Source organism: Calypte anna, chromosome 3 (genome assembly GCF_003957555.1).
Source record: "Calypte anna isolate BGI_N300 chromosome 3, bCalAnn1_v1.p, whole genome shotgun sequence".
Taxonomy (NCBI): domain Eukaryota; kingdom Metazoa; phylum Chordata; class Aves; order Apodiformes; family Trochilidae; genus Calypte; species Calypte anna.
In genome coordinates, this window is record NC_044246.1 from 8,997,987 (window position 1) to 9,017,719 (window position 19,733).

General features: G+C 36.5%; 1 protein-coding gene across 1 annotated transcript in view; it reads left to right on the forward strand.

Annotated features, from left to right (window-relative positions):
* SDCCAG8 (serologically defined colon cancer antigen 8) overlaps positions 1 to 19,733 on the forward strand; it is a 103,305-nt gene that overhangs the window by 43,962 nt on the left and 39,610 nt on the right. The window contains exons 14-16 of the mRNA XM_030447220.1: positions 8,310 to 8,437; positions 10,533 to 10,641; positions 16,685 to 16,816. Coding sequence (XP_030303080.1) covers positions 8,310 to 8,437; positions 10,533 to 10,641; positions 16,685 to 16,816 — 369 coding nt within the window. The remainder of the gene's footprint in view (positions 1 to 8,309; positions 8,438 to 10,532; positions 10,642 to 16,684; positions 16,817 to 19,733) is intronic.

The window sequence follows — 19,733 nt, forward strand, 5'->3', positions numbered from 1 at the left end:
GCAAGAAGGTACAGATACAAGCATGTGAAGAAAAATGCATTAGCAGTCAAATTAATGAATAATGAATAAAATCTATTCTTTTGCTTCTGTATTTCTCCTGTACTCAACCCTGATCTTCACAAATACAGGACTGTAAAGAACTTCATCTTCTGCTGGTTAGCAGAAGTGGGTTTAAATCCACACCGACAGTTCATTTGACAATGACCTTGAGGGGCTTTGCTTCTTGAAGAAGAAAGCAGAAGCTTGCGGTAAACAAAGTTCACTTCTGACAGATGGATTGAATGACAGAAAGGTTGCGAGTGCCAGAATAGCCCTGGCAGAGGAGGAAATGTTCAGTGGAATCCAACAGGAGAGGAGGTGTGAACAGGTGCAGGGTTGCTGACGGAAGGGGAACCAGATGGAAGGAGCCAGAGCCAGTTTATTTAAAGGAAAAGGCAGAAAACACTGAAAGGCTGTGCGATCAGTGGCTAAAAGTGTGCATGGAAGAAGGTAAAAATTCAGAAAGCAAAACTGCACAGTGGGATATCTAGCACTTAACATAATGGTAGTAATTTGTGAATTTTGCTTTAAAGTAGCTACTGAAATATGTTTCTCTCTTACTCATGACAGCATAAGGAAGAGAGATTTATAACTTGACCTAAACCCCAAACCCTCTACTGTTACACTGCCTGTCCATTATTTCTAATGCTAATGTGCAGACAGTTACAATCAAAATAATACAAAAATTAGGCCACACTTGACCAGACCAGTAATAGACATAAAAGGCTGGATTTTTATTTTTTAAGTCACCTGTTCATATCTAGTTCTATGATATGTGGGTAGATAAGCATGTCTGTTATTTGAATGCTTCTGTAATATCTAAGCAAGTCAACAACAGTCGGGCACAATGTAATGTTAGTGCAGTATTTCTCATCTTTCTTGCTTTTGGTCACAAGTCTGTCAGTTTGCTGGAATATGTGGTAACTTGCTGTAGGATGGGGGAGAAGTCTAGTTTGCCCTAGATCAAATTCCCTCAGAGTCAAATATTGTCTTTCAAATTGTCAACCTGAAGAACACTTTATTCTGTCAAATTGTTCTGCTTCTTTCCAAGCTGCTCAGATGATGCTTGGTCCTTTGGAGGCAGAGAGAGCTGTTCTTCAGTTCTGTTCAACTTTAGCAACAGTTTGAGATAGGCCGGGTGCTTTTGATGTTATTAACTGTGGTAGCTTAACTGCACATTGTGTGTCCAAACCTATTGTCTGTGAAAAATGTAGGTGGCTGTTGGGCAGTCATTCATAAGTGCATCTGTGATCTACTGGATCATTCAGCTGTGCTGATCTGATCCGGATCAGGTGTGAGCACACAGTCACTTTCCTTTTGAATTAGCTAAAGCATGGGTTGCAGTGTTTATGCTGACTTTATGCCAGCTGCAGTAGGACAGATGATACCTGATTCAGCATAAGCTTGCTGGTACAAAGTTAACATACCAAAACCGTTGGGTTTTTTGAACAAATTTAAATTGACAGTGTGAGTTCATAGAAGCTGAGGTCTCTGCATCATTTAGCTGCATCATTTTTTGATTCAATAGTAGGCGCCTGGCAGTTGGATTTACTCTATTAGCAAGCTGAGCCTTGGAGTACAGAGTCACAATTGTTTGAGGCTGGTCTAAAAAGGCAGATCCCTGCAGTGGTGATGTGTGCCTATGTCTGGCCACATTGCCAGGCCCTTGCTTCTGCTGTCACTGGAAGAAAGGCATCTATGTGATCAGGTGGTTCAGGGAGTTAATCAGATTTAAAAAGAATCATTTGTTCTCGCAGAGTAAGTTGCATGAGTGCTAATTGTAAGAGTATGAAAATAGGAACTGCACCTTCTACTGGCAGTGTTGCCTCAGACTGGCTTAAATCTGTCCAGAAGCTGTATTGTAAAAGATTGCTGGTGCCAAATTCAAGAATTGCCACAGGTCAATAAAATTATTGCTTTATTTTAAATATAGTGAATATAATTTAAATAACTTTGTGTATACAGAGTAAATGCCTGTAAAAATCTTCTGCAGAAAGCAAACATTTCAATATTCAGCCAGTATGGAACAAAGAATATTTTAGAGAAAGGAGGATGAATTCTAGAGAAAAGAGGACTGTGAAGTGCTTAGGGCTGCATACTAATACTTCACAAAAGACACTCTCATGTTGCATCTTCCATGCAACTTCTATTCTGTACTTAACTGTTCGTTTCTATAGGCACTTAGAAGCCAACTAGTTCACAATCTGATGGTGATAACCACTGCAGGATGGGTGATTACTTAGAAGGTGTGTATCTTACTGGCAAGGGTTACAGATGTGCCAGAAAAATCGGATTTGGGTTCCAAAATGGGGTATTTGATCTAGTGAAAGATGTGCTACTTGTTGTCTAGCACTGGAATAGAGGGCAGTTAATGATAATATTTAGCTGTGACTTGGTGTACAGAGAACTTTCCAGACTGAAAAGTAGTTACTGTCCACATTGATGAATTGGTGGTTTTCTGCATGTATCTTTTCAAGGCTTAACACTGAAAAAATAAGATCTTGTTACAAGGCTAAGTGCAAGTTCTTTCATGCTGAACTTCAACTAAGAAGTCCAATCCTTAAATTTTGCTAATATATCTATTAAAGATGGATTATACTACCAGTTACATATATGTGCAAGATAACTATATTCAGACTTCTTTATACCACATAAAATTTCATATCCATCAATATCTCGAGTTCGTAATTTCAATGTAGTTTTCAAGTACAGCAAGTACTCAAAAAGGAGAGAATTTCAGGCATAGCCATTATTGTGTAGTATCATCCATTAATGTATAGTATCATCTGATGCCAAAGCTAGGATGTAAATAGCAAGTAGACTTTCAGACTTTGTATTTTATTGTTTCCATAGACCTGCTGGTATTTTATAAAGTGCAACTATATCTAGAAGTTACAAGGTTTTTCCAGTGGTGTAGATGCATTCTGAATAGAAAAAGGTGGAAAAAAGTTCACTGGGAACAAGTTATATGAGCTGATTTCCATTTCAGCAAAATTGAAATTGTGGGAAAATATACATTATAACAAGCTGATGTTACTTGGGATTCTGAGAATGAGGATATGGTTGGGTAATTACTTGCACTGTGAGGAAAATATTTCCAAGGTAATTTCTCAAATAGTTGTAATTGTCTCTTGAAAAATTGGAAATATGGACAGAGCTCAATATTTACTTGTTTTCTCCTCCAAGAGGGTTTCTTGTGTTTTGAGATGTTTTGGGGATTTTTTTGTTTGTTTGTTTGTTTGTTTTTGTAAAGTAGCAGTAGCCTGGCCAAGCTGTCTTTCCCAGTCTTTTCACTCAAACAAGGTAATAAACAGCTCTGTTTGGTTGGGTCATTAACATAATTTAAAAGCATTTCTGCTTTGAAGTTATTTCTATACCATGTTCTAGCCTTCCAGATTCGTATTTAAAGAGCTGAACCACTCCACATTCTTAATTTTTGGCCACTTTTAAACTCTTGAATTTACTTAACTTTTCTAATTGCTTGTAGTAGCTTCTGCTTGATGTGTTTATAAGATGAAAGCACTGCCATCTCATTCTTCTAGGACACTATCTATATCTCTCAATTGATGTAGCCAGGCATCTTACACTATAATACAAATTTAACTTCTATTATTATTATTTTTAAGCCTGTTTTAACTAATAGGACAACATGCATCCTTAAGAAAGATGCAGTCCTCCAGTTCTACCAATTGAGTTAATAATGAGGTCTTTGCAAAATCAGACCATGCAAATGTAGATTGTGCTGAAGCTCACCAAACACACTGTGCTGGCTGGGGCAGTTTCCAGAAACTTGAGCTTTCCACTGAGAAGACCTGGCAGCCAGCTCCAGAATCAGCATCCGTCAGCTCTCAGAAACAGACATAAAGAGCAACTCAGTGGGTAATTCCCACAATGGGATACAGGAAGGGCAATTTTTCAGCTCCTTGGAGAGGTTTAAAGAAATGACCTGATCATGATGCCTTTAAAAGGAAATTCTACATAAGTTTAGCACAAGCATGCGTGTGTTCTTTTTTTTTTTTTTTTTTTTTTTTGACACAAGAACTTTAATTTGCGAAATGAAAATTTGTGGAGTGTTCTGACCCAATGTATGATATGTTCTATGTACATTATTTTATAGCCTTTACCACTATGGTGTTTGTCTGCTTTCTGATAGTAAAGTAAGAGACTGCAAACATTTTTCTTGTGTTTCCCCTTAGATAACAGTGTAAGTATTGTGACCTCTGTTGTGTTGCTCTGTGGGTATCTTTCCCTTGTAGCCTGAGAGAAGAGCAAGAATATACTCTGATTTTCCATTCTTCCCTTGATACTTTTAGCTGAAATAACTGATGAGATTGTAGCTGAAATCTGTAGATGAGAAGGTGGTTCAGAAAGCTGCTATTAATGGACAGTACCCTGGACCTGTATCATGAGAAGCAAAGTAGACTACATAAAACCTGGGCCCTTGTATCCAAAGCTATTGGCTAAAATCTTCAGAGTTCCTAATATACATAGGCTTTTAAGTCCTGCTTCCAAAGTGTTCTAATTGACTTGAGTGCTCTGAGGCCACATTTTTTGAAGAAACTGGGATTTAAGTGCTTGGGTGCCTTATCAAAACTTCTTCAATAAGATATAGAAAAGCTTGTGCTATGTGTGTATTTTCCGGAATACTGGGAGAAAAAGCCCATTTCCTCTGGAAGAGCTGGGGTTCTCTCAGCTGATGCTGTCCCTCTTCTGGCATTTGTTCTGCAGTAGTCCACAGGGCTGGCCCACTTGGCTACATGTTGTCTGGGAAGAGGTTTGTGCTTAGCCAGTGAAGAGGAAGGTGGTAGTAGCATTAGTGGTAGGCTCTGCTGGTCCTCTTGCTGCTCAAATATGAGTGATGATGCTGAGTTCCAGAATTGGTCATTATTTAGTCCAAAAGTCTTGTTAGTTCAGATTCCTCAAATATTGGAACACTTAAGTGTCTTAATTAATTTATGTCCAGGTTAAAGTAAGTATATATGAAAGCTTAAAATAATTTATAATTCCTTTTTTAAGTAGAAATAGGAAATGAAATTGTCAAAAATAAGGTTCTGACAGCCTTTTGTGTGCCAGCAAACTGAGATAATTGCTCAAGTTTTTTAATTTGTCCAATTAAGTTGAAAGTCTTTACTAATGGATCCATTAGCTTTTTGGAAAATGCCACATGTTGATCTCATGGAAAAATCAAATTGTCAATATAAGAGCATTGGTTGTTCCACATCAGATTTACTGGCAACCTCTAGTGAGAGGCCTAATTCTACACTGAAAATCACCTTGTGTTTTTTCAAAGCAAAAAGACTCTTGTAGAAATGCCTATTTTTGAACTGCATTGTGAAAGTCAAAGTTTTATCAGTCAAAATTCTGTTCTTTTACAGTCAAAAATCATTGGTATTTTTGGTACAGTCAAAAATCAAATGGTATTTATGTCGGAAATGACTTTCACGTCACTAGACTTTACACCCTTACTTTATCTTTACTGTGAAGCCATTTGGAAGAGAGCAGTCTTGTACTGAAAATGGATCTGTGATCCAGTTTTTGTTTTTTACAGGTGTGAAAGGTTTGGGGATTTTATTGAATTTGGTGCATATCAACAGTCCATAACATTTCTTAAATCAAGCTTCCCTTCTTTCACAACTGAGAGTAGCTGCAGATAAGCAGCCAGTGACAAACCTCCTAAAACTTCTGCAGTATTTGCTGGTTGTAGCAGCAATATTACCAAGTGTTTTGCATGTTTCATCCATGTTTCTGTTGTTTTGTTTCGTTTTGATTTTCTTTTCTCTGTGTATGTAAAGTGTTGTGGAAATTTTGTGTAGGAGGGCAGAGAAATTGAACTTGGAGAGCATGGAGGGTGATAACTCAAGGTGTGGGTGAAAGACTTGCCACTCAGTTTAGACAGCTTTGGCTCCAGGAGATTTTTTTTTTTTTTTTTTTTTTTGTTCCTCAGCAGCTCTAGGCACTTCAGGTATTGCTCTTTGGCTGGCTCTGGATGTATCTGAATCCCAAAATTTTCTAGGTTCTAAGATTCAGACTAGCCAGCTATCCTTCTGCCTAAGACTCAGCTGTTATTCTAGTCTTATAGCTTTTATCCAGTTTTTTTATCCACTTTTATCTCATCTTTTTTCACTCACCATGCCATCCATGGTTTCTGAGCTCCTACTAGTTTGCTCTGGACAGTAAATAGCAAAGGTTTTGGATGGGTCCCCTTAGCAAGAGTGTTTCTGGTGGCAGCAGATTCTCCATTTATTTGTAACTTGCCTGTTAGCATGTGTTCAACAGGAGAAACCCTGGCAATGAGGAGTGGACCTTTACAGCCTTGCCTTGGTAGCCTGAGCTTCAGACATGCTGAAGGCAACCCCTAGCAGAATGCTGGGCAGCCAGCTGTGTGCCAGATGACAGCACAGCACCCAACTGCACACAACCATCTCACAAGACACTGTTAAATAAAATACTGTGCTACTGCCTCTTCCTGTAGCTGAAAGTGTCTGAGGGAATGTGCTAGTGCATTTTTTAAGCAATCCAGTGCTTATGACCACTGTCTGAAGGTAAAAGATGCTTGGAAGCAGGGAAGGGGTTTAACTAGAATGTTTCCCAGCAAAAATGGAAAGATTTTTCATGGTAATGCTTTCCATATTTGGAACTTAAACTCTAGGCAAGTATCTGTCCTTAGGATAGCCCCAGTATGGTTATGAAGTAATTCTGACAATGGAATGATAAAGTGCAGTTCAGTGTATGAAATTTCCTTGAAAAATGGGCTTTGTTTTCTTGACGCTATAATATTCTTGCTATCTAAATGTGTTCTCTGTGTCAAATCATTCTCAGCCTTACCTCAGAAAAACTGCCTGAGATTTCAAAGGGAGTTTTGCCTAAGGTAGGGCTTGCAACATCAGGACCAGGAATTAGTGTAATGTGACCCACCATTTGTATTGCTTTGGGGTAAATTTGAGAGAGAAGATTTAACATTGTGTGTGTCATGCTGAGATATTGCAATATCTCGGATGGGTTATTAGGCACCAATCCAAAGGTTAAGTGCAGCAACCACATGAGATGTGGCTTTATCCTTACATGATCTATGCCTGTGTTCTGTTTTATACTCCCTTGAAATAGGTATTTTCCATAGGAAAAAAAATAAAAAATAAAAAATAAAAATAAAATAAAATAAAATAAAAAAAAAAAAAAAAAAAAAAAAAAAAAGAAAAAAAAAGAAAAAAAAAGTGTTCACTTAAAAGGCTTTATTGAAACTTATCCCAAGCTATTACATGGAGTTTCTGGAGAAAAGGGTGTACATGTAATTTTAAATATAGAAATAAGTACACTGAAATTTTGAATCTGGATCCTGTTGTAAACCAGGTAAATATTTGTAACCTTTGGAAAAGCCTAGATATGAATTTGCAGTTCAGCACCTTTTCTAATTTTTATGCATCAATCTTTTTGGGGTTTTATTTTTCCATGCTGTTTTTGCTTGGCTTGCATTAAATAAAATGCTTCAATGGAGTGTGGTAGTCTAGCATTTGTTTTGCCTCAGGATTAGATTGCCCCATCTTGCATATCTGGTCAAGTAAATTGCTCTCTTGCCTGTGTAGTTCGATAATAGTATGGAGCTTTAGACCTTCCTGTACAACCCCCTGGTGAGCAGAACCCCAAGGGGCTGGACCTCTGTTGTACTGAAACCTTCTCTATTGTAATGGATGCATTCATCTCCTATTTACATAAATTAATAGTTAAAACTTGTTTGGTTGCTTAAGAAAACTCATTAAGCTTTCAGAGTAGCTGTATTATGAGCACTGTGGCAATCACTCCCATTGACTTGTCTCCTGCTGGTTCACTGGGAACCAGTCCATCTCAGGGTCAGGTCCCTAAGCTTCATCTCGATCTTAAAGATGTAGCATTTAAAAGAAAATGTAAATAATCTGTTAAATGCAAAGTGGATATTGAGGAATGTCCTTATGAAAAAGAAGTCGTGTTTAAAATGTTTTAAAATAATATCTTGTTTTCTTTTTTCTGGAAGGCTAATTTTTGCTCAGGAAATGGGTCATATTTTTTATCTGTTTTCTGCTAGTCACTGGAGAGTGTTTGACATTGTAAGAGAAAGGTCAGTTTGTATAACCTGAAGTGGAAGGGGGATGTTTAATGTGAAAAGCCTGTACAGTTCTTTTTTTTTTTTAATTATTATTAATGGAATGATCTATTTTATCTTTTTAATTTATCATCTTAAGTATATGTTTTTAATGTTTCTTTATTCTCTTTTTTAATTTTTTTTAATCATTTTATAGGATGAAGAAACAGAGCATTGAGCAAAGCATTAGCAATAAAGCAAAGGCCCAAGCCCTTCAGGCCCAGCAAAGAGAGCAGGAGCTTACACAGAAGATGCAGCAAATGGAGGCCCAGCATGAGAAAACTGGTAGGTGGTAGGGAAAGATTAGAGCCTGGGCACTCACTCACAAGCCAGGCCCACGCCTTACTGTGAAATGACATCAGGAACACCTGTAACCTTTGGCTGGCCGAAGGGAGCAGATGCTAACTACACCGGAGATTCCGAATTACATATTAGTTAGCGTTTAAAAGAGAAAATGGAAAGTATTGCCCACTGTCTGTTGATTTCAGAGTGCTGCTCTCACATCTGTTGCACCATCTGGATTATGAGTTTATTTACCTGTGTTCAAGAAACGTAAAGCTGAGAGAGACCACAACAAAGTAGAAAAACAAAGGGCTTGTTTTTGGCTGGATTTTCAGGCACACATGTTATATAAAGAAAATAGCATCAGAAGCTCTGCGGGAAATGCTCTGAGCTTACAGTTAAAGTCTCCTGAATAGCATTGAACAGTTCCCACAGTACACACATTATAGCTACTCTAAAAGCTTAATGAGTTTGCTTCGGCATCCAAACTGGAGAAAAGCTTTAGCCATTAATCGGTTCTTAATTCACTGTCGCAGCTGGATGTAATTCACTGGCTCCAAATTGATATGTTCCTTTATTTAATCTTTGCAGCCTCAAACATTTTTAGCTTTAGCATGTGCCTCCCCACACTCCCTCAGTCTAGAAGAAAGATGTTTAATTCCTTGCATACTTCAGGTTCTCTTAATAGGAGACTTCATTGCATTGACTTAGCTGATCAATAACTTCTAACCTTTATTCTGGAAGTAAAATGGTTCCAAACAAACAATAAAAGCTTTGTTATTGTGAAGTACTGTGCCAACAACAGTACTAAAGGTGCATACTATAAACAAAAAAATTAATTTTTAGAGAGGAAATCTCTGAACATGAAAAGGAGGAGGGGCTTCTGCTCTTACAGAACACAGTATATTCAGTGGTTTAATGAAATACTTTTTTTACCCATGAGTCCTGCAATATCTTTAGAAAAATGATATAGCCTGTATTAATCCTAAACATTGTCAGATAATACCTGAGGCAGCAAGCACATTTACATCTGTCATCTGATTTTTCTGCCTTTTTTGCAGCATTATCACAGTATTAAAGGACGTTTTGTGTGTTCGGGGAATGCAAAAAGCTGCATTATGGCTGCTATCTACACAGTAGGAAAAGAAAAGAAGCTCTCAGAACCATTTTTCTCTGCTCTAGCCAGCACATCTGCCTATGACCAACTGTAATTTTGCACAAGAGATGTGTAATTTACTCTCCTGGTGCATAAATTGTCCCAGCATACAAAAATGAAACATCATTAAGGCTGAGTTTGTTTTCATATATCTCTAGTAGGATTAGGAGTTGAAAATTATATCCATTTATTATGGATATAAAGAAACCCCTGTGTATTATGACCCTGCACACATACAAGGAATGTGAGTAACAGTGCTCTTTCTCTGATCTGAAAAGCAGAAATCAGGAAATATGTTTTTGCAGTATCTTTCTTTTTTAAAGAATAAAGATGCTCAATTTCTGGGTCACAAGTTTTAGTACAACCCAAACTGATAGTTGCTGAAAATTAATTTATAAAATGATTCCTCTGCAACTGCCACTGGACAATAAGGCTATATCTTATCACTAAAGAGAAGAAAAACACATTAATTTTAATCAGAAGTCCCAGTACATAAAAGAACTGCCTTTTTAGGGAGAGAATAAAATGAGTATACAGTGTTGAGTATTTGGGTTGCCAGTGTATCCTCTATACCAGTTGAGAAGCAAAAGGCAGCTAAGGCTTGGCTTGGAAATCTTATCTTTACCAGAAATGTAGATGAGCTTCAGGCTAAAAAGCAAGCCCACCAGATTTGACATGGAGTCTTTATGGTGATTCTTCTCATACAAGACCTGTCTCAGTGGCAACATCACTTTAATGCTTTAGATTAGCTTGTGCTGACACAGAGCCTTCATTTAGGGTATAATAATGTCATGAATCCATGTCCAAGTACCCAAAGTTTAAAAAACATACCAGGACCATACCAGAAATATCCAAGAAATATATATATACACACATATATATGTATTTCTAAATTATTTATGAATTTATAGTATAGTAGTTTTATAATTTTATAATTTCTAGTAAAGGAACTGGATTCATTGCTGACTTCCCAGAATACATTCACAGCAAAATTAAAGGAAGAATGTTGCATGTTGGCAAGGAAGCTGGAACAAATGTCAGAAAAACACAGGTTAGTGTATTTTTCTTGTCCTGTCCCCTTTCCTAGTTTACATGCTTCCTTACTTTGTGTTTTTATTTTGGTGTTTGCATCTTGTCCCAGGTATTATCATCTCAATTTAAGATATGCCACTTAAGAAATATGGATTGATTTTTATCCACACTCATTCCAATTTTCTGCTTTTCAGGTTATGCTTCTGTCTGTTTCTTCAAATTTCTTAAACAATTCTAATGGAAAACTTGCATACTATTTTCTTCCTGATGTTCATAGTTTTAATAGGGAAGAGTGAAAAATTGTTAACAAAGCTACGATTCAAGTTTATCTGAAATTATTTGAAAAATATGGACTATTTGAAGTTCTCAGAACTGTAGTCTGGTTTATTTATTTAAGATCCATTCACAATATTGCACACTGAATAATTATCTCTGAAATAACTGTTGTAAAATTGCTTGTCATTGAGACCCAGATTCTGCCAGCTCTTGTTGTGTGGTGCTCTTGTTAAAATCAATAGCAGGTCTAAATCCAAATCCATTAAAAAATCAGGAATAGAATAAAAGCTGGAATAGTAAGCAGTTTAAATATATAGGGGTATAAAGATAACTATTTAAAAGTTCTATAGGACAGGATTATATTTTTTTTTAAAGTTACTTATGTAATCCTATACCAGTAAATAATTAGATTTTACATTTTTAAGTGTGAAAATATTCCCTGTCAAAGCTTTCTTCAGAGGTCATGTTTAGAGTAGAAAACAGGAACTCAAGCAGTTGAGTTAGCATTCTGCAACTTCTGTAAATTTCATGCAAAGTGCATTTGATAATTAAGGAGAGGATCATCTCGCATGGCTTATGTGAAGTAAGGAAAATGCTCAGAAAAGATAAAATTGGTTTTCAGGAAAAGATTCTTTTGCTGGGTGGATTTAATCATCCTGTTAAGGTAAGTTAACAGGGGCAACACTCGTTTAGGGAGAGAGTTCATTTATCCTACTATCAGTTTCCAGGAATAGTCAAAGTGGAATGATACAAGTATGATGACAGACATATATATATATATATATATATATATACATGTGTGTGTATATATATAAAAATATATATGATTCTTCCTACAGGTATTGCCTCCACTGCCCATCCTACTTTCCACTGAATATAAAGTGTTGACTAGCTGTTGAGAGATGAATCGCATCCAGAGTGTTTGGGGAAGAAATGAGAAATCTGGGGAAATGTAGGAGATATTCCCTTATGAATATTGTGATGGGTGCTTGAGAGAGGAGGAAACAAGTTTTCTTCTGAAAAAATTAGAGCTCCTCTGCTAAAGTAATACAAAATCTAAATAGATTTGAATTGCGTTATTATTCCAGCAATAAAAATGCACACAGACTTTGTTGCTAGAGCTCACAGTCACAGACTAGTAACTGTAAAAGGATGAAGGAAAGACAGAAAACATACTGTGAAAACACATTATTCTCTGAAAATAAATACCAGAGATTGCCAAGTGTTTCTCCACCTAGCAGCATTAGCTGACTATGTCAAGAACCTGAAAAAGGGAAAAGGAGCCCTCTTGGATCTCCAGAAAGTGGTTTATTTTGCACTAGAGTATGGAAGAATGTATGAAAACAGTTCTGAGAAGTGGCCCTAAAATACCTTCAGATTGCCTCCCTGTGAGTGGGAGCTGCTGCAGTCACTAACAAGAATGGAGAAATAGGTAGAGATAAAGAAATTATGAGAAAATGAAAGCAGAAAGTTGGAACTGGAGATGGTGGAAAATGGTGAACTAATTAATACATGGTTTCAAAAAGTTATGTGAATAAGATAAGATACAAAAAATTACTTCAGCCGTATTTTAATTGCATGATGAGTCTGTCTTTCAGTAGCATCCCCCCAAAAGGCAATCTTCATGCTCACTGTCACTGGTAAAACCACAGTTTTGGGACAGAATGCTGTAGCTTTTTCTTCTGAATAAAAAAAACCAACAAAAAAAAGTTGGACTTGCAGGACTCAGTCCTGGAAGATTTTCTAACTTAGTTCTCATTTACATTAATTAAAACAGATCAGCAGCAGTATGACCTATTTGCATGAAAAATATTTTCTCCATGTTTTTTACCATGCTTTTGACCTTACCAAACTGAATTTTGGACCTGAATGTGTGTTTTCTTGCTATACTTTTAGAATCTTGTCATATTTTGTCATATTTTCCAGGGGGTTAAAAACTAACTGTATACTAACAATGCCATTATTTAAATGGTAAAACACTCAAGCTTCTCTAATAACAGATGCGAGAGTAAGTTTATGTTACATTTTTGGGGTTTTATAGGAAGCAAAGGGCCCATTTTTAATTTCAGATTTTTCTGTGGCAAATGCAGATGTGAACAGTTTCATTGGGATGCCTCTTAATTGCATATATTTTTATTTTATTATTATTATTTAATACATATTTTCTGAGAAGTCTAAATTGAATGTTTTTTTGTAAGCTGGAACCATTTCTGTAAACTATCCCTATGTAGGATTAGAAAAGCTTCAGAAAGACAAAGTCAGGCAAATTATAAACCCCTCAAGCTGTGCAGAAAGAAGATGTGTCTGTGCAGGTTTTTGTATTCATAGGCATGTTTAAATACATAGTCCTTTGTTGATTTCTTCTGTTATTTTGTTCCTTTTTTTTTTTTTCCTCTGATTGTCACTGTCTGAGTTTCTAGGTTGTAGATTAATGCTTAACACTACCCACTGTGAATTTGTGATTTGCGTTTTGTAATTAAGGGGAACAATGGGAGTCCATTGGGTCTCGTTATATATAATGGTTGGTTTAATTTGTTTCACTTCTATCTTGTTAATTGTAAATTGATCATTAAGATTTGAATTCTAATCTGTCACCAGGGTTGTGAGTATTGAAGCTAGAGCAATGATCCTGGTTTTAATCACTGATGATGAGAAACAAATTTTATAATTTTGGTACATATTGCAGTTCATATATTTTAACACTGTATTTTATGATGTTATAAATATTGTTAAATGACTTTTAGTGTAGTTTTACTGTTTGGACTATAATGTATAAATTATATTACTGGTTTGGCAACAGTAGGCATCCAACTGTGTGAGTTTAATTGAAGTAAAGAACTCGCACCCGGCTGAACTATTTTTCTGCATGTTTGGTTGACTGCAGTCATTGCGCTCAATACCAGGAGTGAAATGGCTGGTGAAGGGAGCAGTACGAAGATGTGAAACAGCCTGTCTGAAGGGGTGGCCATTAGAAGTATATGCAACAGGACTGTGTCAGCAGAAAGTATTTCAAAGCGTGTCTTTAATTGCTGTACAAGTAAACAGTTGGTTTACTTGGAGAAAGAAAAGGCAATGCTTAAAAAGCCATTCAGTGCAAAAAAGGTAGTTGGGGAGTAAAGGTAGCATTGCCACCTCAGTGTTCAAAAATCAACTTGTCCTAAAAATACCCTTAGACTGACTTTGAATTGTGACTATTTAACATTTGTTGGTTGTTTGCCTCCAGTATTTTAATTTTTTGGAGGAACTGGTGGGGTTTTTTCCAAGGCTTTTCCAGCAAGCATGGTAGATGAATCTGGTTCTAAATAGGAATTGAGGCTTTCTTGGTAATTGAATGGACCTAGAAATATAGAGGTTTGGGGTTTTTTGTTGTTTTGTTGTCCCTGTCCTCCAACCATTCATTATTAAATATTTGTAATATAGTGACAAATAAATGAGATTTGGCAAAATCTGTTACCCACCTACTTATAAACACACACTTTACATTCTCCTGTGCTGTAGCTTTGCTCTGTGCAGTTTTGAACTAATACTGATTTCATACAGGTCTTTAGAATCTGTCAGGTCTCAGCAGGACACACAGATGCATTAACATGACTGTATGACTTGTGGGGCCAGCCCAAGTCTGCAGAAGTGTAATTACAGGTGCACTTTGTCAGGTGATAATGAAGACTCTTGGTGAGCACTCTCATATTGGAATCAGTGCTCTCTCTTTAACACTGATGTATCAACCTTTTAACCTTGACCTTACTAGTCATTCTGCCTTATATATGTGCTGGCCTCCAAAGTTGCATGTAATGAAATACTTGAATTCATGTGGTCAGACTCTAAGATGTGTACTTGAAAAGGGCATTGTGTAAATAATATTTTGACTGGAATTAATTTTATCTTTATTTCATTACTTGTAAGTTTTAGTAGCATTTTGATTTTTGATTGATTTGAATCCCTTGATCTTTCCAGAAAGATTTTGGGCACCTTCAAATGTGTTGGAGGTAAGACTGTCCCTTTAAAGTTTTGAGTATTTTACCACCTTGGAAGTTGCTTCTGCTGTTTCTGTGAGTGAGACAGCTCCATATAAATACAGAAAAAGAAGGAGGATTGCCCAGTTGAGAAACCCTACAAACACAATCATTTACAATATTCCCACATGGCAAATGCTGTTGCATTTTGCTGGCAAAAAAGAAGGCAGTCGAGTTACCACTGGATTGGGCTTTGGGAGTTGAGGTCTCTCGAGCTGCTCAGCAGTGACCTTTGCTTTTATCCACTGATTGTCTTTCTTACAGTATCAGTGTCAAGTACAGATGTATTCATACCATGTGATAGCAGTTGGCCCAAGTGACAATGCCTTGTTAATGCTGACATTTAAGTTACTGGTATTTCTGTAAAAAGTCAGTGTAAAAATTCAGCTTCAGTTACCTTCCTGTTACATTCTGCCCACTGTTACATACCCATCCAGGAAACTCTCATGTATTTAAGTTTTATGTACAAATACATCAGCAGAGTTCTGATGTATTTGTCAGTCATGTTCCTTAATGGAGCTGTAGCTCCCTATCTGAATTCAATTACACAGTCTTTTTCCAAAGTTTCCCTTACTGGGTTCTTTTAGATTCACAGATGATATCATGTATTGTTCTCTATTTAAACATGTAAAGATTATGTTGTCATTTCTAGATTTGACTTGTCAGGGTAACAACATGTTTTTCAAGGAGGAGTATTCCTTCCCCCCCTGCACTTTGTTGTATTTTTCAGAATGTCAGTTGCTGTTGCATTCTGTAGCAGCCAGGAAGGTAAAGTATCTTTCCACTGTAACTGCAGCATATTTAAGTTTATGATTTAAAGATATCTCTGAAGCATTTTAACCTCAAGATCTGGAGTGGCAGATGCCATATAACAAATTTGCTTGCTTTTGAGTCTTACTTTCTGATGGTATAGCAGATTCTGACATATTCTCATTAACCTTTTCCAAAGAGTTAAACTGTACAAGTGCATAATGTATATTTTATCACAATTTAATCTGAGAGTTTTTCCTGATATTAAGAAACAGCTCATGCCTGTTTCTCCATGGGCTGATGGTTAGAGATGTAGCAAGTAGCAGTCCCAGGTCATTCATGGATCTGGTGTCTCTGCTTACCCGTGAAGAATAAGAATTGCTAGAAGTTACTCATTCTCTTAAAGGCTGTGCAGAGTTTTATGTAGATTAGGTTGTGCCTTTATGATTTGTCCCTTGTTTCTTAAAGGTTTTATTAATTTTCCTCTTTATGTGTTGTGGGTTTTTTTTAATCTGTGTAATGGTATTTTGAGCCTATTAGGTTAAAGTTTCTCAAACGGTAGCGCTATTGGGAGTTCAACCTGTACGGTGCAGTCAATGTTCAACAAGTTTTTAGTAGCCATATTTTAAATTAATGTTAGCTTTTACTAATAAAGAACTTGAAATGTGTTTCAAAATGCTGGCCAAATTCTTGCTTAACAAATGTGAATTTACATTTATTGATTTCTGTAACATTAACACATAACACCAAATGACATGCCTTTTTAAATGAGGCTGAAATTAGCATAACCAACCTATGACTGAGTGTTTGCCATTGGCATATTTACCAGACACCCTTCAGCATCATGTTTTTTTTGTTTTAAGATGATTTGAAAATGGTTTGTTTCTGTAAGTTCTAGTAATAGCTTGTTTATGCATTACATATACATGTATGAAATTTTATAAATGCTGAAGCCACATATTGATGGCACGCTGCAGGATGCAATCTGACAACATCCATCATCACTGTGTTTTACTTCTGTAGATCTGAAGTCAACCAGCTTAGTCAGGAAAAAGAGTATCTTCATGGCAGATTGGAGAAGATGCAGAAACGGAATGATGAATTGGCCCAACAGTGTATCCAGCATGGGAGAATGCATGAGAGGATGAAGGCAAGGTAGGAGGTCCTGTTAATCTGTCAGTATGTGGAATGCTCTACTGTTGTGTTGTGTAAACATAAAAATGACACTAGGTTGTTTGAAAATAGGATACTAATGAAAATGACCGCCTTGTCCCCCCTGTACCTAGTTCCCCCCCACCCCCTCCAAGCATTCTGTCAAGTTTTTTTTATAACATCTTTTGCTTGTGCCATTTTGGATAAATAAAAGGAAAGCTTGAACAACATAGTCTTCCAAAGAATTCAAGCCTAGTACATATGTGTGTGGGCTGCTTCGGCTGTTCTCTGCTCTAACTTGGATGAATTGTTTTACCATATTAAAAAAAAAAAGAAAGGGGGGGGGGGGTTTGGGGGAGACAGGAGGGGAAGGAATGAGGCGGTAATTCAGTGATAGGAATGTGGAGTACAGATGTGGGTTCTATTATGCTATGTAATAGGTGTGGCTTTTGGTTTTACCACCTTACCTTTCTCAGTAATATTCATCTTGTATAAAATTATATAAACAGACAAATCTTGCTGAAGATCCTAGTAACCAGAGAACTATTAACAGCTTGCAGGCACCACTAGCTTTTTCAGAGAAGCAGAGAGACCCTCCAGAAAAGTTGGGAGCAGCTACAGCAAGACTTTTCTTTTTGGTACTTAAAAGTTCATCTGTGGTCTTGTTCCATTTACCACTCCATAATTCAGTGTAACAGGCACTGGAAAGACCTTAGGTACAGTCGGGGAAGCAGGGGATAAAGTAGAGAGGGGCCCGAGAAGCAGCTCTGCAAACCCCATAGCCAGGCTGCCTGTTGTCAGTAGTGAAAGGGAAAACATAGGTTAACTTCATTTGGAGTACATGGTCCTGGCTGGGCAAATTTCTCTTTGCTTTTTTTGACCACTGGCTACCTAATCAGAACAGATCTCACATGTGTTGAAGCAGTCAGTGGTCTTGTGTGCTCATTTTTTTCCAAGTATTGATTTTATTTTATTTTTTGCTGCCATCTCTCCGTTCTCTGTCCATATCAGCTTGTTTCTCTACATGCATTCTTTATAGTCTTCCTGACCCCCTACTTTCCTCTTCCTTTTCAGATTTCTCTCTGTCCTTCATCCTGGTCTTCTGTAAACCAGAATTGTCATCCTCTTTTTTAACTCAGAGAACAAAGAAATTCAAAATACTATGACTGCATCCCTAATCTATGTGACCACATAATCTTTCCATTCCTTTCACTTCCCTGTTTGGTTTCTTTACTTGTGGTGGATTCTTAGCATATGGGGGACATCCACTGAGAACTCAGGGTTATGTTCAGAGGGGAAAAAAACTAATTATTTTTTTCTCCCTTAGCTGTTGTCCTGTAGAATTACTAGTGTGCATTTAAGACTGCTTTGCAAGTTTATTTTGTTCAACCTTTCCTCTGTCAGGACCAAATAGATCTACTGGAATGTGTTGCTCATTCTCTGCTGCAGCAGCAGTGATTATACACTAGAAAAGATTTGAAAGCATTAATCCAGAACAAAAAAGCAGTTTGAAAGCAGAGTGATCCTGCTGCAGGCAGTGCCTTACATTCTGCTGCTGTTTTGCAGACAACAAAGATGGAAAAAATGACAGTGATAGCATTTGCCTTATTTAATATTTCAGAATATGTAAATATAGCAGAGTGTATCAGGTATTTGAATCATGAAAAGTATACTTTACTGGGATTTTATGAGGGAACTCTTAAAATATTTTAATTATCATCTTGAGCTAAGTTAATTTAAGATTTAGGTAATAAGTGACAAGACTAATAAGCTCCTTTAAAAATACAGTGTAATCCAGGTTTAATTTCAATGTGAAAACTATAATAGCTTTTTAGTATTTGTTCCCAAATGCTATAAATTGGTTGTAAGTATTCAAATCTAGGTGAAGGAACACAGAAAGTATAACTTCTACAACAAATAGATCTCCTCATTCCTTGTATTTATGCTTAAGGACTTGCATAAAATAAACCCAGTTATTTTTCTCTTCAGATTTTGAAAATATAGATCTGACAATTTTTTAAAGGGATAGGAGCAAATAACAATGTGTTTTACTTGAGACTTTTATCCAACACTTAAGTGTTAATAATCACAGCAAAATAATAAGGATGATTGCTTCTTAACACAGTAGGTTTCCCCTTTCCATGAAACTACAAATGGCACGGGTCTTTTTGTGGCACACTCCAGCAAAGGGACTAATTTTCCAACAGTTGTTATCCAGTTTCTCTTTGGAAAATTTCTATTTTATATGTTTTTAAAAATTTAAAATTTAAATTAAATTTTTTTTAAAAAAATTTAATGTTATTGACTTAATTTGGGACCTGAAAGTTACATTTAGTAATAGAGAACTGTGCTATTTGTTTAAGAAATCTTTGTCACTACCTGTGTTCTAGGAGACTGTGACAGACCCTGATTTAACTTTTTTAGTAGAAGGAGCAAGATCTATTTGATCAATTGGAATTTCTTTTGAAGCAACAATGTTTTGGTAATTGCATTACTTGTGGTAAATGCATTACTGAAGATAAACAAGATAGCACTTTCTCTGACATTCCTATCTCTCTCTTTGAATATTTATTGCAAATGAATATAGACCAAAATGATAAGCAAGTTTTAGAGAGTATTTTATTGCAGTAATTACAGATTATTTTTACTCAGCCTTCTCAATTTAATGCAGATATCCATCCCTTTCAGTTGTTTGTGCTCAGTGAAATATATATGGCATTAAAAGAGGTAGATCCAAATGATACAGTTGAAACGTTATTGGGGCAAATTGAATGGAAACATGCATGGTTTGCAGGACTAGGGGGACACATTAAGATTGCAGTGAAGAGTCACGTTTCAAGTCATGTCTCTTCAAGTCATGAAGAGATGTTCATTTAATGTTGTTAATCTAGTAAACCTGTGGATCTTTGATTTAGATACA